Raw genomic sequence first — 13246 nt, 5'->3', positions numbered from 1 at the left:
AGGAAGGAGCACTGTGTCTGGATAGAGGGTAGGAGAGGAAGCTGCTGGTGCTATGCAGGGACCTCTGCTCAGCTAAATGTATTACACAAACAAAGACACAATTTTAAAATGGGAACTACTGTATATCTTGACATCTGTAAACTAGATTTATAGTGAAATGAATGGCTAGCTACCCAGCTGGTTTTGGAACTGCAGCAAGAGTATGACTGCAGTTATTGCTCAACATTTTTGTGTTCAAAGTTTTTTAAAAAGTACAGCACATGATTTTGCACATAGTTGGCACTCTCTCTGAGGAGACATGTTTCATGTATAGTCAAATGTATTTCATTTATTTGAATTCAGCAGTTTCTCCAAGTTAATGTCTGAAAGTATATCAATCATTTTAATGAGTTCACTGCTAAATAGTCGTTTCATTTCATACTTGGAACCTGGGCAAACCTTATAATGAATAAGCTTGCTGCAAGGCCTGCTACATCTGTTCCAAATGGCAACTGTTTAATATCAACCAAATGTTTAAGGTCAGTAAAAATGATTTTGTTGCTATGACTGTATATACATATACATATATATACATATATATATCCTCCAATAAGACAACCTCTACTCATCTGCCAGTTATTCCTGCCCTTCTCCATTCACTGCCCAAATTAGCTATGGCCCCCCTTGATGGTCATTTTCTCAGGTTTTTGGAGGGAGAGGAAGACGATGTAATTGGAACCATGTCATTTCCCAGCATGAGACCAGCCCTGGCTTATCTTTAATTAAGTCCTACTGTCCTCACAGTCTGTGGCACTGCCATGTGTGTTTATGTGTATATATGGGTCTGTAGGTGCAGCTATGAGAGGTGTCTTACCGCTCATTTCTTGCGACTGATTTAAGAACTAAAGGGTGTCATTGTGGCAGGACAACTCCGACCAAATGAATCCATTTTCTGCGGTCACGCAAACATTAACTGCATGCTCTTCTCAGTTTATACAGTACATTATTATGAAAAGTACTGTAAACAAACTGCAGCACAGTCCTACACTGCTTGTTTTAGAACCGAGGACTGCTGTAGACATTATATGACCTCCAGCCAGGAAGTGAAAAAGAACACACAAAAACCCCAGAGATAATTCTGCCTGTACTGTCTTGAGAGCAACAGCAGCCTATGGCACAATAACAAAAACTAGGTCTGGATAAAGGCAGTGTAAAAGTCACTGCCTGCTAATTTGTGACACTACGAGACAGGATTAGTTATCCTGTTAGGCAAGGAAAAGCTGTCTTGCAAATACTTCTCATCCGTGAAAAGGAAATCTGAGGCTTTGAAAATAGTGTGTGAACTGAGAAGGTGGTGCTATGGTTAGAGGACGGGTTGAACTGACCGTGCACAGTGAGCGTGGCGGATGCTTCAGACTTCCCAACCATGTTCTCCACCACACACGTATAGGAGCCCTCATCTGAAGAGGTCACTTGGCGAACAATCAAGGTATGGTCTTCTAGGATTTCAAATCTGAAGGCAAGATGGACACACACAATCAAGAGATGAAAGGAAAAGTTGAAACACCAGGTTTGCATGGTACATTTTTGTGTATAGAAGGCCTTTGTGCATTACCTGCCCTTAGGCAGGTCAGAATCATCTTTCCTCCAGCGGACAGTGGGAACAGGGTCTCCTTGAACCGCACAGTGGAACTCCACGCTCTCATCTGCCAACACCACCACACTGCTGGGCCGCTTCACAAAGGTTGGGCGCTCTAGAGAGCAGCACAACAGAAAGCAGCACAAATATCAATGTATTCACTGACATCAGGTTTGTGAGTGCCATCCATTGTATATATCTAGTAACAAGTCTTATCTACATTTCTTTTTTTGTTATCCTTAATAGCTGAATTGTCGGATTGAAAGAAAAAAATATTGAAATAGCTTTAATCTTATCAATCTCTTTGTATAGTTACTGTGGTTTATCTAAAGGTTCTTGTTGGACTGGATGTATCACACCTTCACTTCCATACCATATCAAGTTTAATCCTGGATTGTTGTCTTTTGATTAACGTTTTTTGCGTGTGTGCATACTGTATTTTCACAGTAGCATGCATTGATGCAAGGAAATTGTGCAAGGGGTTATGGCAAGATAATATTCATTCTAAATTTTACTTCAAGAAACAGAAAATGTTAGTACAGTCAGCCAATTATCATAGAACTAATTCTGGCAAATTAAAAATTCTAGAGAGTCATTTAGTCATTTATCATGCACAACCTGTATATTTTGACCTGTTTCTGTATTCAGCAGGATTATTCTCACAGCCTTGAATAGCTTTATGAGGCAGTACTCCCAACACCAACCAAGGTCATCTAACTGTGTGATACTGATAAGAGCTCTATTCTGATGGGAAATGTTAGGAAAATAAGTGGGGGATGGAGAATTGAGGCTGGAATCAGTAGTTTAGGGTGGGGGCTGTCGGAGGTAGCATGGGGAGCTCTTGTACTGAAGGGTTTGGAGGATTGTAGCTTTGGATGTAGCAGCAGTAAATGTTCAGCACAGTTTGAAGGGAAACCTCTCCAAAGCTGGCAAATTGGATGGTAGTGCTGCATAATCAACGTAATTAATGGGTTATTATACCCCAGTGACAAAGACCTCACACAGTGGACTAGAAAACTAAACCACCGTGAACTGAGAGGGTACTTGGACTAAGTTAAGCACTGCAACAATGGAAAATGCAATCACGAAGCCCCAAATTTTACCTAGCACAGTGAGTTCAGCGATCTCGCTCTCCCTTTCTCCGACCATGTTAGTTCCAACACAGATGTATTTCCCTGCATCACTCTTCCGGGTGTTGGTGATCATCAGCTTGCCACTGCGAATCTAAAAGAAAGCACAAAATATATTTGCACAGCTGTATTTGCCCAAGACCTTATCATCCTTGTGTGTACTGTGTTTGTGAGTAGCTGAGTGACATTCATAATGCATGTAATATTCTGGCCAAAATATGTACATTTTGTCATAAAATGTGCCACAGCTAAATTTCATTTACATTTGTACAGCTTTCTCTGAAGACGTGTTTTATGCATAATGCACACACTGTGTACTCACATCTTTGGCTATCTTCCATTTGAAAATATACATGTATGTGCACTTGATGTCAAAACAGCAAGTAGTGTCGTGTATTCTTGTGTGCATCTGTATGCATCTCTTATCTGAGGACAAGAATCTGTACTGCCTTTCAAGCTTCACAGAAGGTCACCCATTATGAAATTACATAATTCATATCTGGTGCTACATTAGCACAGAACCCTGGGAACAAAGATATACTGCCTCTTTGTAGAGACCTTCCTCAGATGTTCTGTCAGCCTACTTTGCCTTTCTCAAACTTTTTACCTTCACTGTACTCATATTTGCACACACACACACACACACACATGCACTCTCTCACACACACAACAAAGAGGTGGAAGGTATACTGCATGCACTCCATGCTGTTTTCATTCTTTTCATATCCTATCCACCATATGCCCCCACAGACTATGGTAGCTGTCTTTATGGTACTTTGAAAACTGTTCAGATAGTCTGTAGCTACCCAGTGTTATAGGTGATACCACAGCAGCAGTGAGCAGGCGTGATACTATAACAGGGAAACATGTCAATGTGAAGATGTCAAAACAAACACAAGGTCATTCCCTGTACCCAGACATCTGAAACCTTCTCCCAGGCATCAACTTCAATTAAACTTTCAGCCTTGTTATTATGATTTAAAATTGCTTTTTTCCTACTCACACTAGGCAATGGAACTGATCTATTCATGTATTCACACACAGCCTGTTATACCTCAGCCCTGCTATTTCTTAACAGAGGTCAGAGATCAAGGCTGACTACAGTGCTGTGTCCATGAGGCAGGCAAGGGATTCAGCGTCATGCTAGACAGCACCTGGCTTGGTGGGCACTCTCCACTCACCAGCTTACAGATGGAATACATCATTAAATTGCTGCTGCAGGGATGAAACCAACTGCCTTTCATTCATTAGTCAGGCTCCTCCAGGCTAACCTTCCACCACAAAAAGCTCATACTGTACACCAAATAAATAACAACTATGGATGGCCTAACTATGGCTGACATTCCAAATCTGTTGCAAATGATGTGGTTTTAAGAGGAAGATTTGACAAACTGTGGTGTGACCTGTGGTTGTGTGTACTTTTATACACAATGCCAACCGCTAGTAATCACAAGGAGAAAGTGGCAGAATTTGGGAACTGGTACTGCAGATTCAAACTTTCCTGTCAGTATTCAATGGATTAGGTTTGGATGTTCAGACTCACATTAGCAATAAAAAGACTCATATAACCAATGCATAAATCTTCTATACAGTATATGACTAAAAGCATAACTGCATTATTGCATACAGTTACAGAGGTGGTTATATTGCCATGAATGAGCCATGAATGAAATCAGACATTGTTGGAAACCTATCAAGTCGGACAGGCTGCATGTTTTTGCAAACAGTAACTGTATTTTACAGTATTTGATTGGCCCAATAAAATATATATTAGGATATAATTGCATAAATTTACATCGCACAATTACACGCTAAGTTGCAATAAAGATGGATTTTTTTTGGCCATCCTCAGCTCCACAGGGGCTTAACATGTTCCTGCTTCAAAACAACATCCTTTTTTAATATATTTACATTTTTGTGTAGCATATTACACATGGAGGACAGGAGTAGCACAGTTATTAATAGAAGTGGCACATATAGGGAACCTATGACATGTAGACTTACAGTAAACGACTTTTTTCCAATTGCTTGAATGTCAGTGTATAGCCCTATTATTTGCTCATAATCTTTCCCATATTGTAGTTTTCCATTCCATAAATAAGTAAGCACTAATATTTTCATCAAATCCAGAAGCCTATTAAATTCAGGTGATTGAGGTTACCCTGGATAAAAAAGATTTGTGTCTTAGATTAATAGGACATCAGTGGGCACTTGTCCTGGTGGGTCTACGATGCAATAACTGTCTCTTGATGAACCAAAATCAAATTTTGTGGAAATGTAATGATGCCAGTAAAGTACTCCTCAAGGACTGCAAAGATGATCTTGCTCTAACCAATGCCACTGACTAATGCTATACTTGTGTTCTGCAACTTTTGCTGTTTGCTGTAAATACTGCTGCACTAGTAACTTTAGCAGCTGATTAAAGAGCAGACCAAGAACTTTTTTATTTCCTGGACTGACCGCTCCTCGCTTTTAGGAGCAATTCCATTGCAAAGAAATCCACATGTGGTTTGTCTATCCTCCATCTCGGACACTGAAACCTCAACTTTCATTTCTGTTCTGTTTCAATATGTTCTCTCTCTTCTTCACATAGCCTTAGACACACTAAAGGCACACATATTCTGAAGCTGCTTATAGTGTGAATTACATGTATTTTATGTATAAAGGCATTTAAAATCCATAAATCACATTTTTTGTGTATTAGAACCTTCTAAAGAATTAACTCACCACTTTATCTACATATCAGTATCAATAAATTGAGGTCCAGGACACAAAAAAACACTTAAAAGGATGGGAAGTAGCCATGAATCAGTTGTGGTGGACTCCTTTGGTCTTTGTACAGTAAGTGATGTCTTTGAATGAACTCTCATGGCAAAGACATATTTCCATATAGGAAAGATGATTAGGGAGGACAAAGACAGGCACGCAGAAAGTACAAAGCAAAAAGCAGCCTTTGTATTTCCCTCAGAGGAGCCTCCGCCTGGCTCTGATCCATGCCTCTCCTTAAATCAGAGATAGCTGCTCTGTCCATCACAGCCCCCCAGAGAGACTCTACCTGTCACTCCACACTAACATGAGCTTTGAATCTGCTCTTGTGTGTCCCCAGGAGCATGCAGAGACATTCAAATAAACAAATCAACACACACAAATACACACACACACACACACACACATACACACAATCATCTGAGATGCCGAAACCAAGTCCTGTCCTTCAGTTAAAGGGATAAGAACTCCTGCTCTTGCTGGCCAAAGCCATCAAGCCCTTCTGGGTCTGAAATCACTTAAGTGTATACAGAAACATGAAAAGAAAATCACTGCTGTGTACTGCATGCCACAAGACAACTTCATTAGATTACAGTAATACCGCACTATAGTTCATATAATGACTCTTACTACTGCCAGCTTGTTATTGTTTTCTGTTATTGTGTATTTTTGCCATCAGGCATATACAAAAAGCATAGTATGCAGTTTTTTTCTGATACACTATGTTATGGTTAGTTTTTTTTTCTGTCAAAAAACATCTCTTTAAATTCCTCCTAGCAAACTGAGTTCTGTTTAGAAACTCAGAGATTATATGGGTAAAAATAGTTATTTTTAGGAGCTCTTGTGACCACAAGAAAATTGTTTTTTGATCTGGACTTAACAGTCTTGCTCTTCTATATTTCCACATTATTGAGGTGAGAGTTAATTGGTTGTTCTAACAAGGACAACTAAATACCAAAGATTTACACCACAAATCTTGTGCAACAAAATCCAAGAGTTGAGAAGGCACATGCTTAATTTAAGTCCAAGCTTCTTGTTTTGTATCATGTGGATGTACCAACTGGTAATAGGTGTTTTGTCTTACATGATGGTGAGAATGACAAAATGAATTTTTTTTGTGAACTATTCTTTAAAAGATAGGATGATCTATAATGTTTAAGGTCAAAACAGTATCTCTTACTGTGATGCGTTCATCTCTGTCATCTAAGTTGGAACCATCTTTCCTCCAGGAGATTGTGGGTTCAGGGTGCCCACGGGGTGGTTGGCACTCCAGCACTGCAGGCTCACCCACTGCAACCATAACGTCTACTGGGTTCTGTCTGAAGTCATCACGTAAAACTGGAAAACACACAAAAAAGCAGACCAGTGAATAGAGTGGAATTTAATGATGCTTGACCATGATTTGACAATGCTAAATCACAATATCTGCTCATATTGTTGGTGCGTTCAAGTGGGGTTGTGTTTATTGTATCAACAACAAGAGTCCATTTACTGACTGATGTGGTATTCACAGCTTTCATAAGTGGGAATTTTATAGCTCTGAGCTCAGACGTTGTGACAATGTGCATGCTAATGTTTTTTTCAAATGTCAGGGCACAGGCAAATTGCTTTTTAATTCTTTTTCTATTAATTTCTTCTGTTGTTTACTCTTTTCTTATTCTGAGCATGGCAATGAAATGCCATGCTCAGAATAAGCATGAATAAGCAGAATAAGCATGAACTGCATGAAATGACATGCAAACACAAAATCAGTCACCATTTTGTAAAGGGTACAAGGCCATGATCTGTTTCATTGTTCGTCACCTAGCAAGTGTTCTCAAGACTAATGCCACTTTAGCAGCAGGATATTGTCTACTTGACTTATCAAGTCGAAAATATGACCTTACAAGTTCTATTTGAAGGCAGCATAATAAAGTGTTATACAAGAGCTCTGTCTATCACAATTTTTAAAAGCAGTACACCAGATCATGCCCAAAATATATCATGATTTGTTAATATTCTATCTAGACAGCTATCTGTTTATCTGTGGTGAAATTTCCCAGGGAACCTCATGGGGTTACTTCCTTACTCAAACAGGGAATATAGTTTATTGAGACAAGCTGCTGAGAAAGCTGGTTGTCTTAATGGCAGACAGTAAGATGAGAAGATTCACTGCTACAGAGCAGATAGGTGAGCTCCAGACGGCTCCACTAGCAGGCAGTGGAAAGCTACCACAGCAATTTATCATCTTTCCACAACGAGTAGCCTGTGCGCAGAAAATGAGCTTGTAGCCAGAAGCTGAACTGGAGACAGCTCAAACTTGCATCCACGCAGAGCCCAACCGTAAAGTGTGATTTCTGGTGGACACGGGCAGCTCCTTTCTGTCTATGTATTGCCTCAAGCTCTAAACAGCACAAAGAAGAGTACATTTCTGATTAAAGGCAGGAGATTATAAACACTTAAATGTGTCAAAAAATCAACCAGAATAATCTTAGACCTCTAAACTGTAGTATGGGACCATTATTCATTATTTGCAAGCGAGAAGCTGAGGATGGACATGAGGAATGTGGATTTGTAAAAGAGAAAGTGGTACATCATGAATGAAAACAAGTCTTTCCTTTCACATCACTGAGCAGATTCTTGCTCCTGATGAGGTGAACAACATGTGCTAATGTAGACGCCTGTGCATGAGTGACTGCTGTTAAGCATTCCCAGTCTTAAATTACAGGGGGGGGCTTAGAACCTGAACAAGCCAAGGGAGCTGAGCCAACACAGAGAGCAGAACAGCAGAACTCAGTCGAGCTGGGTTGGGGTGAAAAGACAGGAAACAATGAGGAAAAGGCATAATCACTCCCAGATGGCGGCAACCCATTCACCCCTGGCTATGGATTTGTACATAACACTGGGCAAGCGGGCCTGAGACGCCTGATGAGCACTGTGGATATGGGAGAACAAATTGGGATGACCTTCTAATTGGAAGTATTTCGGCCCCTGCATCTCTTTGAGCTCCACTATGCTGTTCTGCCCCTCTGATCCTCCAAGCAGGGTTGCGACTGGCTGACTGCAGTTGACTGAGTGCTGATGGGAAACAGCTGTCTGACGACCCCCCCCCACCTTCCCCTCCACCCCACCCCCACCTCCACGAACACCACCGTGTCACATGATAAAAGGCATTCCTCGTGGGACACAAAAACATGGTTGAGGTTACTTCAGACAGGAAGAAAGTGAGACCATCACAATTGTGTGTACAGTACAGTGTGCGTGTGTGTGTGTGTATGCTGATTGATTGACTGATACTATCTTATAATTCCAAAAGCAATCAGGTTACACATCTGTTTTTACTATCGTGTGAGGTCCTAATGTCTCCATAGGATTTGAAAGCCTGGACTATTTCCTCCGAACCCTTTGTTAAAGATTTATTTTTGGTGATAGCGTTGGGGTTAGTGTAAGAAATAAGGCGAGGAGAGATAAGGGTTAAAAGCAGAGGAAGCTTATGAAGGTTAGTGAAGAATGTTCTCATAAGTGTGCGTGTTTTTGTGTGTATGTGAACAAGGAAGAGTTGGCTCGTTTATGCATGTTATACTATTGTGCTGAGTAAGCACAGGGATAATCTGGAACATGTGTTTGTAAAACTGACTGTTTATATTCTCAGAAGGGAAAATGAATCTGCTTATTAAGTTATAATAAGAAATTATGCATGCCCAACTAAAAACCATACAAGCATACGCAAATGTAAGTACTCTGATTCTCAAAACAAGACCATCTTCAATTCCTCCCACTCTCTTGCCTTAGTGTCTCTTTTCTTGTCATTTATTATCTCCGCGCAATTCATAAACGCAGCTTATCTTGAAACATATCCTGACAATCTACTTCCCACAATAGGACGGATGTTGCTGACACTGCTGTATAGCCCTACATCCCTTAATTCAGAGGCGTTTGAAAAACCTGTCTCCATAGAGAAGAAGAATGAGGTAAAACTGATTCATGCATTTGCTGGATACATAAATGTTTAAATTTTGTTACGGGCTGATTGATCAAATGTGGAGATCCAGAGATGGCTGTCTGCATTTTAGGGATATTTGCAGAATTATACAGAGGGCAATCACCACAAATTAAACCCAGATTCTTACCTCTGCTATAAAAAATACAGACATTTTTTTTCTCTGCATGCTTTGATTGCAGAGTCATTAATATTTTTCCTGTATCTCCCAGTCAACTTCAAAAACTAAAACTACGTTTGCTGTGTTTAACCTTATTTTCCCTTCTGCTCTTTCACACTTGCATTTGTATTTTAAGGCTTTCTTATTATCAAATTATACTTGTTTATTTCAGGAGTTGCATAAAGATGAATGTCATAGGTTTTTACAGAGTCAAAACAATTCATAGAATGCAGGTTCTGGCTTCTAACAGCATAACCCACCTCTACAGCTCCTGAAGCCAACCCAGCTTGCCTGTTTAGCTGGAGCTTTACACCTCTCGCTGTCTTCTTTTCTCCCTCCATCTGATCCCTCCAGATGAGAATCTCATAGCCCACTTCAAAGCATCAGCCCTTGGCCTCACTACCCTGGATCTGACAGTGTCTGACTTGTTGTTAGTCCTCTGGAGCCTGAGCCAGAGCTTGAAAGGCCTACTGCAGCAGAGCTCCAATAATCCTCTCTGCAGAGTCCAACTGGACCAAAAAGGAACACAATCTAACCCCACAGACAGGGGCACACACAGTAACCTTATCACACTTCATCACCACATGAGACAGCCAGAGGCACCTTTTGTCACCACAGTCAAAACTAACCCTCCCTTGTTACTCCATTTTGTATTCAAAGTGCCTTTTTGCACACTGCAGATCGAAGGTTACGATATTGTAACCCTAGTTCTATTAGCACAGGCGGAACCCTCCACTGGACTCCAAGGGTATTCACCTACTGAAATTTGCATAAATGTAGCCGGCCAATCAGGACACGCTTAATTGAATATGTGTGGAGCACACAGTATATAAGGCAGCATGCGCTGTCCAGCATCCTACAACCTCTTCAGTGAGCGGTGTATCAGCCTCACTGATCCTGACTGGCTAAAGTTAGTTGCAGCCCACCTACTTCTTATAGCCTAGGCCGCCTCAGTGACGAAGTAGGGGGCCCAGCCGATCCAGGTAGTATATCACTGAACTGGGTGGGGCCATGGCCTAACCTGCAGGGGTTTAGTGTCATGCAACAGACCCTCTGCACACCCCGTTCCCTTGGTCATCATGGAGCACAAGAAAAATGCAGGTGTATCATGTCCAGAGGGGGGCCAGATGAAACATAGCTGAAACACACACTCACCTTTTTCATTGGGTCGATCCAGTGAACACAGACTGCAAAAAGGAGCCCAACATGTCCAAGAGATAGAACCGTATAAATGGACATGGCATAGACCAGGACACTGCCATGCATATGTCCTCGACACATCCCACTAAACAACGATTTGGTCTAAAACCAAACCTAAGACCTAAGCCCCCCTGTTCTCCAGTCCCAGGACATGAGTCAAGCACAACTCCCAGATATTCTACCTGTTGTTATGGCTAGGGGATGCTCTTCTTCCAGTTGATCGTGAACCCTAACTTAGTTAGACACAAAATCAACTGGGTTGTGAGGAACATAGCCCATTTTTTGCACCTGGCCATGACAATGAGGTCATCAGGGTAAAAGAAAACCCTCACACCTCGGTTGTGCAATGGCTGAAGCCCACTGCCAAACCCTCCATAAATGGGAGTTTGGCCCACAGGGGGTTGGTACAGAAAAGGGCCGAGACGGCGGGGAGGTCCATGAACACACCACCACGGACCATCCCGTAAGCGTTGCAGCTGCAGTATTCATGCTACTGTGTTCAATAATTCTCGTCTCTCATGTGGAGATCGATGAAGGAGAACACAGATAAGTCCTATATTTGAATTCCAACTAAAACATAGACACTTTGTGGTAAACAAGAAAGGACTACTGCCACCGGCAGAAGGTTTATGTACCTGACAACGGCCTATGAATTGAGGCGGAGCAATTCAATGTTACTGTCTGCAATGAGGAGAGCGGAGTATAGTGAGGATTTTTTTCCTGCTGAGCTACAGCGCCAGGAGGTGAGTTTAAATTATGCCTTTAATTAAGTCTTTTTCCATTAACCTTAGGTGTAGAAACGTAATAACATTAACTATGTAGGTTGTGCTTTTTAAGAGCCTGGAAAGGCTCAATTTGTGGCCTTGATGTTAAGCTAACACTTTTCCCCCTCTGTTATGCCCATGACCTTGTTCTGAGACTCATGTTGGACAAATTTCATCAGTCATGCTTTTGATAAAAAGTATAAAATGTAAAAGTATAACAAATTGGTTAAGTTTTTAAATGTGACTGCAATATTTGTTTTTTTACTTCATGCACCACTGAAGTTTTTTGCTCGACACCCCTCACCCCCCAACCAAACACTAGTTTGCTAGCATTCACTAATATTAGTAGCTGGCTAGCCAGCTACACAGTCGAGGCTACACTGGGCATGTAACATAAGCGGGCCGTTTGTGGAGCCGACGTGCTGCATAATATTTTCTTCTGGTGGCTACACCTAGAGGCGGACATACAACGTAGGCTTCTGTAACTTCACAGCCAAAACAAGATGTAGGACCTTGGTTTTGGGATTGTGTTTTCACTAAATGCCAACAGGCTGGTAAGATCCCAAGGTGGAAGCACCGTTTGATACAAAGTAGCTGCTATTTCAATCTCTGTTATCAAAGAAAGCAAGGGACATAAAACAACAGGTGACAGGAAATAATAATAGAAAATCTCACAACCAATCTGACTAAGCTAGAGCTCATTAATCCTGTATAGTTCAATTATTTAAAAATATAGACCATTTATAGCACATTATAGCCGTGTATGGCTTGCATAAAAAATATAAATAGAAGACAGGTCTACGTTTAGGCTTGTACACTTGAACTCCGTGGCGCATACCCATGACTTATGTGCTGCTTTTGTCACTGGTGTAGCCACTTTCATTGATTATAATGGAAGCGCATGGTTGCAGCATCCACTCCACGAGTGGTCCACTTATGTTACATGCCCAGTGTAGCCAAAGAGTTACTCTGGCTGGGGGATTCACATTCAAACGGCTGAGTCACTGCCCATGCTTAGCTCGCTCCTTGTATTTTATATTTACCACTAAGTAGGAAAATATATTTATAATGATATTTTGATAATGGATTTTTTGCTGATAAATACTTATGGTAATGCAGAGCATGCTGCAGACTAGGGACACAACTCAAAACTCGGTTCTGAGCAGACATTTTGCCTCGTCACACTTCCCCTTTCCCCCCTCTCTGCTGTGTGTGTTTGTGGTGTTAAGTTTGCATGAGAGCAGGGCTGAATTCCACACATACACTCACAGAGATCAGCAGAGCAGAGAGGCCACAAAGATAATGAGACTGACATTGGGTTATTGTAAACTCCAGTCGTAGATTAAAATTATTAATTTAAAATTACAACAAAATCCTCCAGTAGAGATAGTGCAAGGAATTTTTCAAAGACCTGTTAGACAAGCAGCAATGTCTTCAACTGCTCCTCCTCAATCGACAGATTGGAGGTTTTAGAGATTTACTTTACTCATTTTTGAGACTAATTTTTTGGCACTATTGAATTGGATTATATTGAGAGGTGTTTCTTGTATTTTGTCCACAGTTTATCATGTAATATAATTCAAAATCACAATCTACAGTCTCTAAAATGAACAGCAACACCACTTACAA

The 13246-nt window shown here is 41.0% G+C and overlaps 1 protein-coding gene across 4 annotated transcripts in view; it reads right to left on the bottom strand.

Moving 5' to 3' along the window:
- Positions 1 to 13246, bottom strand: part of LOC121909664 (roundabout homolog 1-like) — a 108075-nt gene that overhangs the window by 13580 nt on the left and 81249 nt on the right. For all 4 annotated transcript variants that reach the window (XM_042430217.1, XM_042430216.1, XM_042430218.1 and 1 more), the window contains 4 exons: positions 6695 to 6852; positions 2722 to 2842; positions 1595 to 1733; positions 1365 to 1492 (listed from right to left, as the gene is read on the bottom strand). In XM_042430217.1, the coding sequence (XP_042286151.1) occupies positions 1365 to 1492; positions 1595 to 1733; positions 2722 to 2842; positions 6695 to 6852 (546 nt within the window). The remainder of the gene's footprint in view (positions 1 to 1364; positions 1493 to 1594; positions 1734 to 2721; positions 2843 to 6694; positions 6853 to 13246) is intronic.

Source organism: Thunnus maccoyii, chromosome 13 (assembly GCF_910596095.1).
Source record: "Thunnus maccoyii chromosome 13, fThuMac1.1, whole genome shotgun sequence".
Classification (NCBI taxonomy): domain Eukaryota; kingdom Metazoa; phylum Chordata; class Actinopteri; order Scombriformes; family Scombridae; genus Thunnus; species Thunnus maccoyii.
The sequence above is the reverse complement of the archived record's forward strand: the minus strand, read 5'-3'. Positions and strand labels throughout refer to the sequence as shown.